Source organism: Carassius carassius, chromosome 16 (assembly GCF_963082965.1).
Source record: "Carassius carassius chromosome 16, fCarCar2.1, whole genome shotgun sequence".
NCBI classification, from domain to species: domain Eukaryota; kingdom Metazoa; phylum Chordata; class Actinopteri; order Cypriniformes; family Cyprinidae; genus Carassius; species Carassius carassius.
The window spans coordinates 15,631,360-15,649,425 of record NC_081770.1 but is presented as its reverse complement, the minus strand read 5'-3'; the positions used below and the strand labels follow the sequence as shown (position 1 = coordinate 15,649,425).

Sequence of the window (18,066 nt, the reverse complement as noted above, 5' to 3'; positions counted from 1 at the left end):
GAACATGCGCAGCGCTGACCTCATACGTCATCCGCTCGGAGCTGCTTCTGTGTCAACTGTTGGCGCATAATAGGTCAAAGTGATTATAACATTTCGAATATGTATATTTTCTTATAAAAACACTTTGAGTTGCTACAGGAAGCCTTTGTTCACCCCCTGGTGTGAGACACTTTTTTTATGGAAGGGTGCTTTTTATTAAACTTCTTTTGGACTGAAGCACTGCAGCACCCGCTGACTGCAGTGATAGAGCTTGAAAGGTCAAAGACGAATTGTATATATAACTCAGACTGAATTCATCTGAAAGAAAAAAGTAATATACACCTAGGATGCCTTGGGGCGAGTTAACGCAGCTTAATTTTCATTTTTGGGTGAACTAATCCTTTAAAGGGCTTTCACGTGAGAGCAGCATGAGGCAAACCTGCACGGTTTCAAAAATCTAGGAGCTCACATCTGCCCTTTGAACAACACAAGGCAAGGCTCTCCAGATGTAGGACTGAATGGGAAAGTTATCAATGGGTCTGTCCTGTAACTAATAATGAACGTGCAGTTTGCAGAGAATAATTCAGTTGCTCTTGGTGGACTGTCTGACTTAAAGGGATAGTTCACCAAAAAACTAATCCAAAAGTCGTTCCAAACCTTAATAATTTCTTTCTTCTGTTGAACATAAAAGAATATTCTTTGAAGAATGTGGGTAACCAAATAATTTCTGGTCCCCATTGTATTTATTATTATTATTATTATAGTTACCGAGGACCAGAAGCTGTTTGGTTTCCCACATTCTTCAAATTATTTTGTTTCGTCTTCAACAGAAGAAAGAACTTTATGCATAAATTATGAAAGAATTTTGCTTTTTGGGTGAATCATACCTTTAAGATGACAGACACAAATGTGCTTCAAGGTATAGGCCTATTGTTTTATAAAAAAGTGGATAGTCTGTTAATATAATATTCCATACATTATCAGAGGTAAATTATTATATTTTTAGACATTATTAGATTATAATTAATGTTAGACTCTATTTGTTAATTTATCACTTATATTAATTATAAATATATTCATACATAATCGGTTCACAAGAATGATTCGCGAATTGGATTTCACTGATGTGTTACACACGCTTCTGACGAATCATCCTCACATGGTTCATGTAATAGGACAAATATAGAACATTTGTCAATGCAAATTAAAAATGATCTGTCTTGCATGAATATTTTGAGGACACTGATCCAAATTCCTTTACAACATCCCCTTACATCGTGACAAACTCGAGGAAACTTTTGTGCAGAAAACGCCACGCTCAGCTTCATTAGTATCTTTGCCATGCATTACAGAGAAATTCCTGTATAAGATACCGCGTTTTAAAGGAATGTGAACTTCAATCTGTAACCACTTTATTGTCAAGCAAAGTTGAGGTAATATTTAACACTCCTGCTCTCTTCGACTCTTGGGAGCGTCAGCGCGCAACAGAGAAACCGAGTTGCGCTGGATAATAACGGGATTCTGAACCAAGACTCGCGCATTTCTCTCTGAGATGGTCAGTAAGTTCTAAATAGTGCAAATATTTCATGCATACTTTGTTAGGGTACGATTTATAACTTTAGAGAGTTGTGCGTAAAAACGCATTTGGAGAGTAGCCTAAAGGTTCTGCGTTCTTTGCTATATGATTGATTATAAAGTGGATGTATCTGATTGTTGTTCTTGACATATTTTAGGGGGTTGAAAAATGGGTTCTGGCAGCATTCGGGATCGTAGTGATCGTTGTGGTAATAGCTGTCCCAACAGCCATTTTACTCAACGGTAGGTGATTGTTTATGCACAAATCCACGCGCATTTGTGTGGATACGTTTATTAATGCCTCTTGAAATCAATAGCTGGTTCTGATCGATAGCTCTATGGATTCGTGGGAAAAACTTGTAAATGTAAAACTATTATTATTATTATACGTTTTATGGTTTTTTTAAGACTCACTTTCTGAAGTAATGCTACTTTAGTAGGCTGTCACAGGTGATTGGCTGCAAAGTGCTTACATCAGGGTTATAGACGCAGCTCTTATCTGAGCCATTACCTTCCCCTCAGTCTGAACTTTGTGCAGGATAATGATTTTGCTTCTAGAATGCACAGTTTATTATATAACACATACACAGACAAAGTTTGTGCTTCAATAAATTCTATCTATCTATCTATCTATCTATCTATCTATCTATCTATCTATCATCAGAGGATAAAACTGTATCCCAGAGGACATTTACTCTAGAGGATTACTTCAATGGAACTGCAAGAACCAAGTCATACAACATGCGATGGGTCTCAGGTACTATGAAGTGAATCAGAATCAGAAGAGCTTTATTAACAAGTATGTTTACACACACAAGGAATTTGACTTGATGACAGGAGCTTCCAGTGCAGAAGAAAGTACCGACATAGTGCAGATATACATAGAAATAACACAGTAGGGATGGAATATAACACTAATATAAGGAAAAAACAGTATTAAATAATGTACTATATACAGAATAGAAGTATAGGAGGTAATTGTAGTTGTGTGCAGTTTACAAGTGTACAAATAACCCTTACAATAACCTACAGTAACCCCTGTAAATAAATGTATAAACCCAAATAGAAAGTACTATATGCTGTGGTAAAATGATGGTATCTTATATAAACACTGTTGTAATTTGAAATATACCATGTACCATTATATGGTTCTACCTTGTATGTTTGGTGTACAGTATATGCATGTTCTGTGGTATTTACATATAGTACCATGTTTAAAAAAAAATGGTAATACCATTAATTTTTTATTTATTAATTTTTTTAAACCATTTGCTGCTTTTCTGCACTACTTTCCATGCAGATGATGAATATCTTCACAAGACGAGAGAAGGTTCATTGCATCTGATCAACGCAACCACAGGAAATGGAAGTGAATTCATCAATCAGCAGATATTTGTAAGAGTGTTTGCCTCATCATAGGGATGTTAATAAGCAACTATAGTTAATAGGGAGATTTGGTCCCTAAATTAAAGTTTTAACATGATTTCATTGATTTTAGTCACAAGAGCGAGTGAAAAGTCCCAGAAATTTATATTGAAAGATGTGGGGTTGGGTCTTTTTATAGTTGGCACAGTAAGCAACTACCTAGCAACTACCTAGAATACCCTAGCAACCACATAGCAATGTAATAAACCAGTTTTGCACAAGAAAGCAGCACCATTGTTTCTTCAGAAATTCTGAAAAGATCTGTTTACAAGTCTGATAAGAGCAAAGGCTTAAATGTAATTGCATGTTTGTATCGATTCCTTGAACTTGCAACGGTTGTCTTTCTTTGATGTTATCAGACCCGTGTGGCAGCTTTTGATTACATGGTGTCAGCCGATCGAAAATACGTCTGTTTCCTGAGCAACTACACTAAGGTAATCAATGAAGTGCTTTAATGCGGTAATTAATCATTTATTGCCTGCTATTGGTGTCCAGATGTTTAATGTTGACTGTCTTCCTCAGCTATGGAGACACTCCTACACTGCATCATATTCCATCTATGACCTGGAAAAAAGGTTTGCTTACTAGTGTTTTTAAGCTCTATGAAGTTAGCTAGCTGTTTATGCTAACAAACTGCTATGGTATGTCATAACGGTGATTAATGAACCCTCTGTAATCATTTAACTTCACTTTATTTCAGGGATTTTATAAATACAGATATCCCACATGAAATCCAGTACCTAGCATGGTCGCCAACTGGCCACAAACTGGTGAGTATCACATCAGTTCTCCACTTCATGCAGAAGTCATAAAACCTTATTGTCATCATTTAACTAGTTTTTGCCATGTCATTATTTATTATTTCTGTCTATGAGGAACTTGGTTCACTACATGTGCTTTTAAACAGTTTTAATGGGTAGCTAACTATATAACTAGGGTTAACTACATTTTTGACAATAATTAAAATTATGTAGCTTTAACAGTAACACATTTTTTGTCAACAAATAGCAGTAGTCTGACAAAAGTGTTACTACATTTGTTAACAGTAATGCATTACAAGTAACACGTGTTACATAATCAGATTACTTTTTTCAAGTAACTACAGTAGTAAAGTAGCGCATTCGTTTTTAATTTACAAGAAAACACCTGAGTTACTTTTTCAAAAAAGTTACTTTGTTTTCCCATTCAAGTCTCCGTTTCCCATATTTGGAGAAATCAGAAGTACAGAAGAGCTGTGAGTGCTATGTGAACATGATGTAGTTCTGGACTATATGTGAATGTGCATTAATTCATCCTACTCGCAAAAAAAAAAACTGATTTAGTATTTTTATCAAAATGAATTAAAACAGTGAAATGCAAACTCAGAATAAGAATCAAACCTGCAATAATTAAATATGTTAAACAAACCAAATGTATCTAATCCCACTTTATTAACTTATGTCTTTGCTGCTGACCTTTGATGAGGCAGTTCAACCATAATAATAAGCAAAATTGACTTTAGATAAACTAACAATTGTGCTTCATTGTTTTATTTCAATGCTGAAGAGTGTTGAACCGTCTTCTCCTGTGTTCTGCTGTACAGACGTGAATTTACTTATATTGTATTGCATTACTTTTAAAAGTAACTTTCCCCAACACTGTTTGTTAGTAGCGTGTAAGTGGCTAAGCTGTTTTTGAAAACAAAGTAGCTTTTTTAGGTAGTATGCTAATTTCTCGTAAAAACTTGTGACAGTTTGTGCACACAGCTTCCTTTTTTAAATATTGGGGCATATCAATACATACAGGGGTTTTCTAGTCTATAGTTATGTATTATCAAATATATATTACATACTGGAGGTATAGCTTATTAAAAGAAAGAGTAGCTTTTCAAAAAAAGCTAAAAAAGTAAAAAAAAAGTAGCACTGTATCATCACAAAATTAATCATATGGCTTTTCTATTTGTAACTAACTAAAAGAAGCAATGCTGCATGACAATAGCTAATCTCATTTAAAAAAAAAAAAACAGTGTAGCTTTTCCAGCAACTAGCTAATTTTTCCAGCAAGTAGTGCTATAGCATGATAGAGATATTTGCGCACACAAATTATTTTTGTTAAATTACTTTAATTAAATAAACAATTAGTTAAATACTGTGATTTATAAATGTTCAAAAGATATATTAAATGTTGAGGGCTGTAGCTTTTCCAGTATCAAGCTAATTTTCCCAGCAAGTAATATTGTAGCATGACAAAATGCTGACTAAAATATGTGTTTATAATCTATATTATTGCTTTTTCTAGTGACAAAGTCCATCCCTTGTTGACAACATATTTGTTAAAAATGTTTTGGACTGTTTTCATTGTGCTTTATCTTTTCATATTTCTCTCTTGTTTCAAACAAGATGAGTTTTTCACTAGAGAAAGCAATGTTATGGATTATGGACTCATATTTTAGCTGGAAGCAACAGTTTGAAGTGAAAAAAATCTCTCTGTGGATTTGTTTCTTACAAAACATGCAGCTGGGTCATTCTGTGTCAAATCAACCAAATTTGAAACATTTCCCCAGGTCAAATTTTAGATTTTGCTGATATTTTTCCAAAGAATGTATAGTGCTGAAAGCCAAAATATAAAATGTCATGGATGAATATTGACTGAGTAATCCACTATTTTGTAGAGGGGGGTCAACATGGTCATTTTTACACAGAGATAGGTCAGATAGTAAAATCTCTTCACTTTAGCAATCTTTGTTGCATTATGTGCCAATGGTGACCACTCAAATATGGGGAAACGGCACATTTCAAGTTTTTTCTCCAAAGTCTGCATGCCTGTAACTCAAGACATATTAAAGATATCTTAACATCCTTTTAGATATTGGGTCTCAACAGACATTCCTTTTGGCATCTCTCTTTGGCATTGTAAAAGCCCCATATGGTCCAGTTCCAGAAATATTGGAATTTCAATATGGCTCCAAGAGTAAAAATTTCAAAATATACATATTTTCAATGGTCAAAAACCAAATGTGGGTCAGTTGTGATACTTTTTTCTTTTAAAGAGGAATGTTTGAATAATGTCTGGTTGAGTTGACATGGAATGACTCAGCTTTTTTCTCCACCAAATATCTTCAGTGTTTTAAAGCTACTATTGGATAGTAGCGTGTAGCAGTTAAGGGAGTAACAGGACAAGTTAGCTTCAAACCCTTTTGCACACATATTTCCAACCAACAAATTTAATGATACATATTTTTTATTTCCATACAGGCTTTTGTGTGGCAAAACAACGTCTTTGTTAAGGAAAATCCTACCTCTGCATTCAGTCAAGTCACTTCTGATGGAGCCCACAACCAGATCCTCAATGGCATTCCTGACTGGGTGTACGAAGGTACGAGATACATATTTAACTAAGCTGATGGATGTTAACCATTCATAACAGAGGTCTTTTACTTTTTGAAGACTTAATGGAATATTTCACCAATAACTATCCAAAAAAGCTAATGTTCTTGTATAACTGATTTCTCTGCAGAGGAGATGTTCTCCACCAACTTTGCTCTGTGGTGGTCACCAAATGGGAGGTTTGTGGCATACGCCAAATTTAATGACTCAGGAGTCCACACCATTGAGTATACATGGTATGGAGAAGGCCAATATCCAGATACGGTCTTAATACCATACCCCAAGGTAAAAAGTAAAAAAAATAAAATAAAATAAAAAAGCAAATTGTGATGTGAAAGGCAAATTTCCCTTAGGCCATCCAGGATGTACAGTAGATGAATTTGTTTCTTCAGCGGAACAAGTTTAAAGACATTTAACATTACATCACCTGGTCACCAATTGATCTGCTGTAATGAATGGGTGCCGTCAGATTGAGAGTCCAAATAGATGATAAAAACATCACAAAAATCCACAACATGATTCCAGTCCAGTCCACCACGTCTTGTGAAGTGAAAAGTTGTGTGTTTGCAAGAAACAAACCCATCATTAAGGCATTTCAACTTTAATCAGTTGCTTCAGGCTAAAATATGAGTACATAATCCACAATAACATTTTCTGCAATGAAAACGTTCATCTCCTGTTGTCCTCTCACATCAGAATCTTCCAAGATATCAGTTTAGAACTGTTTTGGACTGTAAACAGTGATTGATCTATGCATATTTCTCACCTGATTCACATTTTTTTCACTGAAGAAAGTAGTTCTACCAATAGAGGACTCGTATTTTACCTAGAAACCGTTTTGAAGTAAAAAAAACATCTTAATGTTGGATTTGTTTATTACACAAATATTTTCCCTTGACACGATTTTAACTGATGGACCCTGGAGTCTTACTTGTGGATTATGGTGATGTTTTTATCAGCTGTTTGGACTCTCATTCTGACGGCACCCAATCACGGCAGAAGATCCATTGGTGATATAATGCTAAAATCTCCAAATATGTTCCCATGAAGAAACAAAATCACCTTGGATGGCCTGAGGGTGAGTAAATTTTAAGCTAATTGAAATTTTTGGCTGATGCTCCTATTCCCTTGTTTCCAAGGCCGGAACCCCAAACCCAACTGTCAAACTCTTTGTCTATGACACAAACACAACCATGGACAATGAAGTCCTGGTTCCCAGTGATGTTGGTGCAGGGTAAGGAGTTTTAGTGTTCTTCAGCAGGTTCTTCAGTCATTTGACCTAAAACCATGTGTTTCATCACAGAGAGCACTACCTGAGCACTGTTACATGGGCATCAGATGAGCGAATTGCAGTGCAGTGGCAGAAGAGAACACAGAACTATGTCGTTTTGAAGACGTATGACTTCAGCGGCAGCGCTTGGGCAGAAAGTTCACTGGTACATCTAACTTCTTGGACTATTGTAGAGTTACTGAATTGACTGAAACACAATCCTCATCCAATCACAAATCTTTTTTCTCATATGTTTTTTTTTTTTTTTTCAACAGAGCCAGGTTATCACAAGCAGCACGGGTTGGGTTAGCCGGGTATGAATTATTTGATAATGAAATTATCAATTGATATTTAATGCAGTGTTGAGTCTTGCTAATATGTGGTTTGTTTGCCCTGTTTTCATAGTTTTCTCCTGATGAACCTGTCTTTCGGCCAGACGGCAGCAGTTGTTATTACATTATAAGTGATGAGAAACATTTTAAGCATCTTGTTTATTTCAGTCCAGTGAGTGTACAAAGTATAAAAAAAATAATAATTTAATAAAATTTTGAACTTTTTAAAATGTCTATTTAAAGTCATATTTAAGGTTATTTTATTTCATTAATATGTACATTTATTGAATATTTACACTTATAATATTTTATTACAATTTAATAGATTTTTTTTTTTTTTTTAGGATAAAATGGCAAATTGAGCAATATTTGTAACCTATATTATTTTTGCATTCAGCTAATATAAACTTCAAACTGAAGTAGAAACACAGTGTTGCGTGTTATGTGTTATATATATGTGTTCTGTATATTTGTTCATATTGTTCGATATCGTTTCTTTAGACAGTAAGGTCGTTCCTGACAACAGGAAATTGGGAGGTCACTAGCATCCTTAAGGTCACAAATGATGCTGTGTAAGTTAATCTGCTAGAAACTTCTGCCACTGAGTGTCTGAGATTCTTTTCTCAACTTTTTTCCTCTGTTTGTGAAAGATACTATGTGAGTAACGAACACAATGCGAGTCCGGGCCAAAGGAACGTTTACAGGTGAGTGTCACAAGCTGAATATTTTGATATTATCACAGGTGACAAATTTTATAAATTGTGTATTTATTTTACGGCAGAATCACTATAAAGGCTGATTCTCATTCTGAGCGTGAGTGTCTGACCTGTACCCTCAATGAGGACCGGTGCAAATATAATTCTGCCCTGTTTAGCACTAAAGGAACCTACTACCTCATGAGCTGTTCTGGTACGTCATGTATAAATCTTATAGCACTTCTCCATATGCAATGCGCACAAAAAGTCAATTAAATGTACCCAATTCCTTTTATTTGTTTGTTTCTGAAGGGCCTGGGCTGCCTCTGCATACACTGAGAAACAGCAGAGATGGAACAGGTATGGCTAAGCATTAGAGTCATTAAAGCAGCTTCCATTAGCAGTTAGCGCACAGATTAGCAGTTAGCATAAATGGGTTCAAATCCCATTTACTGAACATTTTTCTTTACATCCCCACCACTTTCATGTACCTCAGAATCCACTTAGCAACAAAATAGTCACACTAGCCCAAGTGACCATCTAGAACCCCCTGGAAACCACTTAGAAACATCCTAGAAACCTTTCAGATTACTGTGGAAACCATCTAGCAACACACCTCATGATCACCCAAATCACCCTATTGACATTCAACCACCCACCCAGAACACCCTGGAAACTATATATATGTATATTTATAAATGTGTTGCAGTAATTGTAATCACATTTATATAATTCATAAAAAATTATATATTCTATAAAAAATATGAGTATATTTTAAAAACTAAGCAATTACAAATATAACCCTGTAAGAGCTCTATTTCTCTGAATTCATTATCAGTTACATTCCTGGTACTAACTTAATGAATTTTTCTAAACGTTTTTTAGAGGTGAGAGTTCTTGAAGACAACAAAGATTTGGAAAATACTCTGCAGGATATCGCAATGCCATCTGTTATGCATGGCACACTGAAGATCGGAGAGTTTGGTAAGGCTGACTCTGCAGGAGAGCGGAGAATCAGATCGAATAACCTAGAAAATATGTTTGTTATAAATCATAATCTTGTGTGGGTTATATTTTTTTCCCCTCAGACCTCTGGTACCAGATGATTCTTCCTCCCAAATTCGACAAATCCAAAAAATATCCTCTGCTTATTGATGTGTAAGCTAGCTACACATTTTGTGGTTTGATTTTGAGCTCTGATCTGGGTTTGATGGCCACTACAGACTTGATTCTTTCATATCCCGTAGATATGCAGGCCCCTGCAGTCAGAAGTCAGATTTCCGGTTCAGGGTGGGATGGTCCACATACTTGGCCAGCACGGAGAAAGTGATTGTGGCCAGTTTTGATGGGAGAGGAAGTGGTTACCAAGGAGACAAAATCATGCATGCCCTCTACAAACGTCTTGGCACTTACGAAGTTGAGGATCAAATAACAGCCACTAGGTACAAATGTGTCCACACAGCTCTCAAGTGAATACAATTTTTGTTTGTTTTTGTGCTGCAGACATGAATAATTCCTCAAATCATGTGTTTATGTTGAGGAAAGGTGAGCTGGAAAGACTCGATCTAGTATAGGCAACCACCAAGAATACAATGAAACTACCTAGCAACCGCCCAAATCGCCCTAGTAACGACCTAGCAACCAGCCAGAATGCCCTGGAACCTGCAATCTGTAGCAACGCCCCAGTGACCGCCCAAATCCCCCTAGCAACGACCTAGCAACCAGCCAGAATGCCCTGGAAACCACGACACCAGCGAAACCCTAGCAGCTTGCCAATGTCCTAGCATCAACTCCCAACACCCTGGAAACCATCTAGTGACATCCTGTCAACCTAGCAATGCCTAGCAACCACCCAGAACACCCTGGAAACCATCTAGCAACTTAGCAATGCCCTAGCAACTACCTCGAGGAACCTAGAAACCACCGTTGCACTTACACAATTATAGTGTAGTACAGTGTTCTAGCAATAATTCACTCATACTTTAACTTTAACAATTGGTTTTTATCATGTTACATAGCATAGAGTTTGCATTTGCATTTAATGTATTAGAAATGACAATTATATACAGTATGTTTTCTTCATTTTTAGACATTTTATTGACATGGGCTTCATAGATAAAAACAGGGTTGCCATCTGGGGTTGGGTAAGTTTAACTTCTGAAGTTAACTTCTGAAGTCTAACTACGACTTCATTTTGACAGTTTTCTTGATTGCAAAGTGGTTGTTTTATCCATCTTTAAAATAATGACACAGACTTTTATATTTTGTTATTTGATGCAAAGATATTCATGCATTTTAAGTCCACATAGAATTTTTTGGGGTCACTGTATAAGTAACCGTGTGTTTGTGCTGCAGTCTTACGGAGGTTACGTCACTTCAATGGTTCTGGGAGCCGGAAGTGGAGTTTTTAAATGTGGAATGGCCGTCGCTCCGGTCTCTAAATGGGAGTATTATGGTATGTTTTATGTATAATCGCAATCCATTACTGATTTCAAATTACATTATGAGAAATGTAGTAAGTAACATAATCTGGATTACAGATATTAGGTAATGTAGTCTGCAGTACGTTTTCATTTCTTTTAGATTACTTTTGATTTAGCTCATTTGTTACTTAGACATGAATGTGATTGTGTATCATAAAACAAAGAGAATGTATTAGTCATGTATTACCTAAAAACATAACTGTAATCTAGCATTTTCAAATGTAAGATAATCTAATTACAAGTACTTAATTAAATATGTGAACCAGATTACATGTAATCAGTTACTATGTAGTACTGATTATGGTTTTTTATTTCATTTTCCCCTCACTGAAGTTTTTTTCTGTCATGTGATAAGACTGTTCTGTAATTTCCTCCAGACTCGATTTACACTGAGAGGTACATGTTGACGCCAGCTGAGAACCAGGCCTTTTACGATGTAAGTTGTGCTTGGAAATTACGATGTAAATTGTGCTTGGTTTCCCCGTGATGATGTCACAGAGAAGCGTGAGGCAGTCCTAAAATAACTCACGAGAGGAAGGCGTAAGCACTGCGTGACTCAGGGTTTATGGAATGTTATGATTCTTGCAGAATTCCACAGTGACGGGAAGAGCCAAGAACTTTAAATCGGTCCAGTACCTCCTGGTGCACGGCACCGCTGACGGTGAGATACGACCCGTCTCGCTCTCTGTCTCTGTCCCTCGCCCTGTCTCTGCAACTGAGCAAACCTGAATAAATGAAAACAAATTCATATGAAAATAAAATGTTTTTTTTTTGTCATTTTTGTAAAAAAAAACATATTTTCTGAAATGTATGTTCATTTATCAATGAATTTTTTATATACAGCACTTATATATTACTTACATTTTCAATTACTGTAAATATCATACAAAATATTTTTAAAGTCATTCTAGTTATTTTAATTATTCATAATATTTCCTATGAACTACAGAAAGATATTTCCTTGGAATTTAGAGTTTTAGATCAGTATATATATATATATATATATATATATATATATATATATATATTCTGTCTTCCATTGGTCTTTTTAGATAACGTTCACTTCCAGCAAGCTGCTCAGATCTCTAAAGCGCTCGTGGATGAACAAGTGGACTTTGATGCAATGGTAAGAAAGTGGCAGAGTCGCATTTTATTCATGCAAATTGATTGTAATATAAAGAATATGGTAATACAAATATAATAATGTTATTATTTTATATTAATTGGAAAAATATAGAAATATACTTTAATTAAACATATTTATGAATTTGTATAATATAAATATTATATACAATGTATATATATATATAGAGAGAGAGAGAGGGAGAGAGAGTACTGCATACAAAAAGGTTTCTTAATTTATTTATACATATATTTTTAAATTTGCTATATATATATATATATATATATATATATATATATATATATATATATATATATTAAAATAAGCTCAATAGCATTGCAAAGCAATTAATAAAAATTAATAACACGATTAGCATAATTAGAGTATTTTGCATTTCACATTGGTAGACATGAATTATATGGTGAATATTTGAAGTGTTTGTAAGTCGTGATCTGTTCTGTCTCTCTGTCAGTGGTACACTGATCAAGACCACAGTCTCGGCGGCTCGGCCAATCAGCACGTCTACACTCACATGAGTCACTTTCTGAAAAACTGCTTTGCTTGAACTTGTGAAACTTTCCATTGGACCAAATAAGCCAGAAGCCACAGCACTGAATCCGCATTACTTCCAGAGCACTTCACACACTTAAACACGTCAGGAGTGTGTGCTGGCTACTGTACTGTGATGCAATAACAGACTCCTTTAGTCACGTTCATCAGTTTCATTTGTACAGTCTGAGCAACTGAGTCATGAATCTTTAGTACACCGAAAGAACATGGAAATACTTACTGGATGAACACAAAGCTTGATGAGCTAGCTAAAGAAAACAGCGTAAAGATAAAAAAATATATATATTAAAATGTATTTGAATTAAATACGCTCCGATTTTATTATTATTATTATTTATTATTCATATTAATTAGCTGGGGAGAGCAATATTGTGTATTTTCCATATCAAGTTCATTTTCATTTATAGTACAAAAATAAAAAGAATATTAATGTTAAGTTAATATTGTATTTATCAAATATATTAAATATAAAATAATTCATTACAATATTTTCACTTGAAATCTTTTTTTATTAAGCTTTGTTGAATATCCAGTAATCTTTTAAGAAAATATTTATTGTATGTTCCATTACCTTTAAAATATAAGCCATAATTTGTGTGATATAGCTGAGATATTTTCAATATGTAATAAAATTCAACAAAAATGTGTTCAATTGTTTTTTACTTATTTACACTTCACACATATTAAATAACTTTTTTATTATTTTACTTATTTTTGAAATGACAGTTTCAAGCTAAAGAAGTATGAAATAATTTCCAAATGTATTCATATTTTACAAGTCAAACCTCGTTTCTCTTTTAAAATATTTAAAATCACTAAAAAACTAACATTTCTTTAGTAAAAGTAGTCATTCTTTACTGTTAAAAAAAACTTATTAATAGCATTTTTTTATATTTAACACTTAGTTTCAGTTTAAGTTTATTATTGATGCACAACAACTTGTACTGTTTTCAACAAAATAAATTTGTTGTTTATTAAAACAACAAACATATGAAAATATGATATTGTAATCAAATTCTAGCACCTCAAAATGCTTTCTGGTATTTTTTTATATATGATGAAACTTTGTCCAACACTTTTTCTTTTCTTTTCTTTTTTTTTTTTTACATAGAGTTGTCATTGCCATATTAATATTGCATATAAATATTGCAATGAAAGATTTTTGTTAATCAAACCACACAAAGCATCCAGGGTTGGACACAAGAATCATTTGTACTAAAACTAAAAAACACATGAAAAGTCAGTTCGTCACGTTCTCATGGACAGACTATCCATATCCCCTCTTGATTTTCGCCTACAGTAGCACTTGGTGCGTTATTTTCCCCTGGGTTTATTTGCGAAAGCCTCCATCCTGCTGTCTCACACCTCCAGGACGGCACTTATCTGGAGGTACTTTAGCACATCTCTCTCTTTAAGCAAACATGAGCGGTTTCATCCAGAGCGGGTAATGGACTGACACTAATGAATCTGAACGCACATGTATGCGTGTGTGTGGGCTGCCGAGACGGGACGGCCCACCTGGACCCACTATATAAGATCCAGACCATTGAGAAGAGGCCACGAAACCAGCAGGAGAAGAGCGAGGAGAAGATCCAAACACACTCAACTCTTCCATCCATTGGTGAGTTAAAGGACCTCAGTGAGAGACCCAAAGCCTCCTAGATGTTCGGTTGGTTACAAAAATGTATTTTCTCTCATTTTTACAGAACGCGTGTGTTCAGAACAGAAAGAAGCTCTCAAAATGAAAGGCGCCCAATATCTCGTTGGTCTTCTTCTGCTCCTCTTTGTACAAAACAGCATCTGCATCCCACTGCAAGACGACAACACAAGGTTGGAGAAATGGTTTTTATGGTGTTTCATGTCCTTTATAGTTTGTTTCTGAGCAATGAATAACTAATCTGAAGATACTTTCCTAGTACACATGAAAGTTTTACTTTTTAGCTGTTTGAGGACTTTTTATTTGGACGTGTGGACATTGTTTTGTTCAGTATCCGTAATGTAACACTCGTATATTTTCTGGTGTGCAGCACAGAGACAGTAGAAGGTCTTCTGGCGAGAGGTCAGGGATTCACCACCGCGAAGAGACATTCTGAGGGAACTTTCTCCAACGACTACAGCAAATACTTGGAGACCAGGAGAGCGCAAGATTTTGTTGAGTGGCTCATGAACTCGAAGAGCAACGGGTATGTACAATCACAGTATGCACAGAAGTATTAAAAAATGTAAAAAATGATCCAACATTTGGTGTAAAAGAAGAAAAATTTGACATATTTACAAATCAAGTCAAAAAACATTCTTAGTTTTTTAATAGAATGTATCAAAATGTATCAAATAAAATAAGAATGAAACAAAATATATAACATACACTGTATATACTTAAAAATTATATGTATATATAATAATGCACAATTATCTAATTTATAATATATATATATATATATATATATACATAAATAATCAGTTTAGTATATTTTTCTGTTTTGTATATTGTACTTCCATGTATTTATTTATGTATAATATAAAAATAAAATATATAATTATATAAGTACAATTGTAAAACAATATACAATGTTTAGGACACACACATACACATATATGAATATACTGTATAGAAAAACCGTATGTAAATATGGTAAAATGTACACAAACAATATTACAATATCAGTTCTGTTTATTAATATTTATATAATACTGTATGTATGTTACATAGTTTTATAATATTTTATTTAGAATATTATACAAAAATTAAACTATATAATTCAATAATTATGTAAATAATGCAATAATTATATGAATATTATATTTAATTTTATGATTTTATTTTTAGAATAGCTTTTTATTTACAAAAATTATATTTATTATGATTTTTATAAATATGTATATACAATTATATTCATTATATAATAATAGCAATAATAATATTAATAATAGATTTAGAAACTCAAGCTCAAGTTCACACATTGCATGAATTATTTCTCACACAAACTCTCTTTTTTTCCTCCAGTGGTTCGGCCAAACGTCATGCTGAGGGAACCTACACCAGCGACATCAGCTCCTTCCTGCGGGACCAGGCGGCCCAGAAGTTTGTGGCCTGGCTAAAATCCGGACAGCCAAAGCAAGAGTAGGCCCCTGCGCTTCTAGTCCCACCTTCAGTGCCTTAGAGAGTGTGAAAGAGATGAAAATAAAAAAATAGAACGAGTGTGCGAGAGAGAAAACTAGCCTAACAGCTGACTGCTTCATCACGCTTTCTCCTGCCCAGCATCCGTTTCTTTTCTAACGCACCCTGTCCAACCTCACTGCCAAATGCTAATGCTAATAAACAGCGCTGAATCCAGGCTGTGTGCTTCTGGTTATCTTTCTCTGCTAATGTCTTCTGCTTCTGTGCTAATCAAACAAACACTTAAAAACCCCGCAAAAAAGCTAATTGTAACAAAACAGAACAAAAATAATACTATAAACTTTTTCCCAAACCTAACGGGCTACATGCTAAAACTAAACTGTGCTAAACTGCTTCTAAAATTAGTTTAAACTTTGAAAAAGTGTCATGTGCACATGCTAACAAGATGTTTATCGCATATGTGCAGTCTCGCAGACACCAGAGGTGCAAATTTGCCACACAGGAGGCATGTAGACGGCAGTTTCACCAGTGACGTCAACAAGGTCTTGGACAGCATCGCTGCCAAGGAGTATTTACAATGGGTGATGAACTCAAAGACGTCAGGGACAAGGTAAAGAAAGCCCTCTCTTGTGGCTAACAACACAGATATGCTAAAGATATTAATATTATGAATGCTAATCAGTACAAGAAGAAAATATGGGTGTATCTGAAGGAAGTTTTGTGTGGTTATTGTCTTCTCTAGTGGCAAACGTGGCGGAAATCAATGAGGAACCAGAGGGCTTCCCTGCAAGAGCTTCAATTTGGATCCTGAAGGGGATTCGATCATCAAAATGAATGAAAGCCATATCGCAAACAGGCAAAATGGAAAAATCTAAAGACATTTTATTTTATTGTTATTTTTTAAAACTTCTGAGCACTGTGGATGTTATTTATTTTCCCTTAGTGTTAAAGAACATCATGTAAGTTATAGTTTTGAACTATTTTCTATGTGTGCGATAAAAACAAACTCAGGTGAATGCACTAAACACTCAGGTAAAAAAAAAAAAGGTGAAATTTTACGTGTGCAACCACTGTATAAAAGTGCCATAGAAATGGTGTCTTGCTCTGCAAAACAAACCTTTTCATATTTCACCCGAGCCTGTTGTTGTACCCTTTTGTTGTGTTATAGCGCCACCTAAAGGATGTCTGTAACAATAAATGCTTTAGCAGATTCAGTTTATTTATATGTGCAAACCATAAGAAAAACTGACAAGTTTTTTTATATATTTATGTAAGGATTTTATGGTTATAATAAAACAATAGTTACATTTCTGAAATAAGCAAGATTCCTATATTTAATATAAGTAAAATAAACTTGCTAATGATTTTTTATATATAAACAACATGCATTTTCGTTTGTTTAGATTTTGCCAACTTTGCCAACTATTATGACATAAATATGCTCATATTGGTTTAAATAGTTGAATACTAATGTTAAGTATCAAAAATCTTCTCAAAGATCTTTTTTTCTCTGCAATTGATCAGAAACAAATATAAGAAATAACATATTTTTTAAATGAATATAAAAATATTTTCAAATATATGTGTGTGTCTGAGATGAAAGAAAATATATATTATAACTGAATTAACTACAGTATTTTTTCTTTGGAATTGATAAAAAAATAGAAAGAAAATAAATATAAATAATATAAAAATACTCAAGAAAAAAATGTATAATATATATATATATATATGGCCCGAGCATAACATCTGGAATGAAAGAAAGAAAGAAGGAAAAATAAATTATTTAAGAATATATATATATATATATATATATATATATATATATATATATATATATATATATATATATATATATATATATATATATATATATTATTATTATTATTACTGAAGTAAATTAACTAGTTATATAATATTTTTCTTTGCAATTTCAAGTAACTAAATATTCAACAGAAATAATATTACTGAAATAAATTACCACCACTTCAATATATACTGAGCAATTTAAATTGTCTGTATTTAAATTCAAAAACTAGTTATAAGCTATTAAACATTTTAATAAAAGCTGCTGTTTATTTTTGTTCATTATACCATGAAACATAATAACGTTGCAATATTTAAGAGAATG

The 18,066-nt window shown here is 33.9% G+C and overlaps 2 protein-coding genes across 2 annotated transcripts; both read left to right on the top strand.

Moving 5' to 3' along the window:
- Window positions 1-1,382: 1,382 nt before the first annotated feature.
- LOC132159688 (dipeptidyl peptidase 4-like) lies at window positions 1,383-13,464 on the top strand. The gene is made up of 26 exons (XM_059569263.1): window positions 1,383-1,534; window positions 1,713-1,797; window positions 2,219-2,311; window positions 2,855-2,949; window positions 3,339-3,413; window positions 3,502-3,554; window positions 3,680-3,749; window positions 6,213-6,333; window positions 6,475-6,629; window positions 7,484-7,578; window positions 7,648-7,780; window positions 7,890-7,928; window positions 8,020-8,118; window positions 8,448-8,518; window positions 8,597-8,650; window positions 8,728-8,855; window positions 8,954-9,001; window positions 9,527-9,625; window positions 9,730-9,799; window positions 9,889-10,083; window positions 10,731-10,785; window positions 10,997-11,096; window positions 11,502-11,560; window positions 11,713-11,785; window positions 12,177-12,250; window positions 12,720-13,464. Exons 1-26 carry the CDS (start codon window positions 1,532-1,534, stop codon window positions 12,810-12,812), a joined length of 2,235 nt encoding a protein of 744 aa, XP_059425246.1. The 5' UTR covers window positions 1,383-1,531; the 3' UTR covers window positions 12,813-13,464.
- Window positions 13,465-14,263: 799 nt separating this feature from the next.
- gcga (glucagon a) lies at window positions 14,264-17,192 on the top strand. Its single transcript, XM_059568684.1, has 6 exons — window positions 14,264-14,438; window positions 14,524-14,647; window positions 14,845-15,000; window positions 15,822-15,938; window positions 16,402-16,545; window positions 16,678-17,192. The coding sequence occupies exons 1-6, from the start codon at window positions 14,279-14,281 to the stop codon at window positions 16,700-16,702; spliced, it is 726 nt and encodes a 241-aa protein (XP_059424667.1). The 5' UTR covers window positions 14,264-14,278; the 3' UTR covers window positions 16,703-17,192.
- The last annotated feature ends 874 nt before the right edge of the window (window positions 17,193-18,066 follow it).

What these genes read in the sequence shown, in the direction of transcription:
- LOC132159688 (XM_059569263.1), top strand. An exon ending in CCCAGTGATGTTGGTGCAGG is followed by an intron (nt 7,579 to 7,647) that starts GTAAGGAGTTTT and finishes GTTTCATCACAG; the next exon opens with AGAGCACTACCTGAGCACTG. An exon ending in AAGTGGACTTTGATGCAATG is followed by an intron (nt 12,251 to 12,719) that starts GTAAGAAAGTGG and finishes TCTCTCTGTCAG; the next exon opens with TGGTACACTGATCAAGACCA.
- gcga (XM_059568684.1), top strand. Translation starts at nt 14,279, where the DNA reads ATGAATCTGAACGCACATGTATGCGTGTGTGTGGGCTGCCGAGACGGG. An exon ending in ATGAACTCGAAGAGCAACGG is followed by an intron (nt 15,001 to 15,821) that starts GTATGTACAATC and finishes TTTTTCCTCCAG; the next exon opens with TGGTTCGGCCAAACGTCATG. An exon ending in TCCGGACAGCCAAAGCAAGA is followed by an intron (nt 15,939 to 16,401) that starts GTAGGCCCCTGC and finishes GCATATGTGCAG; the next exon opens with TCTCGCAGACACCAGAGGTG.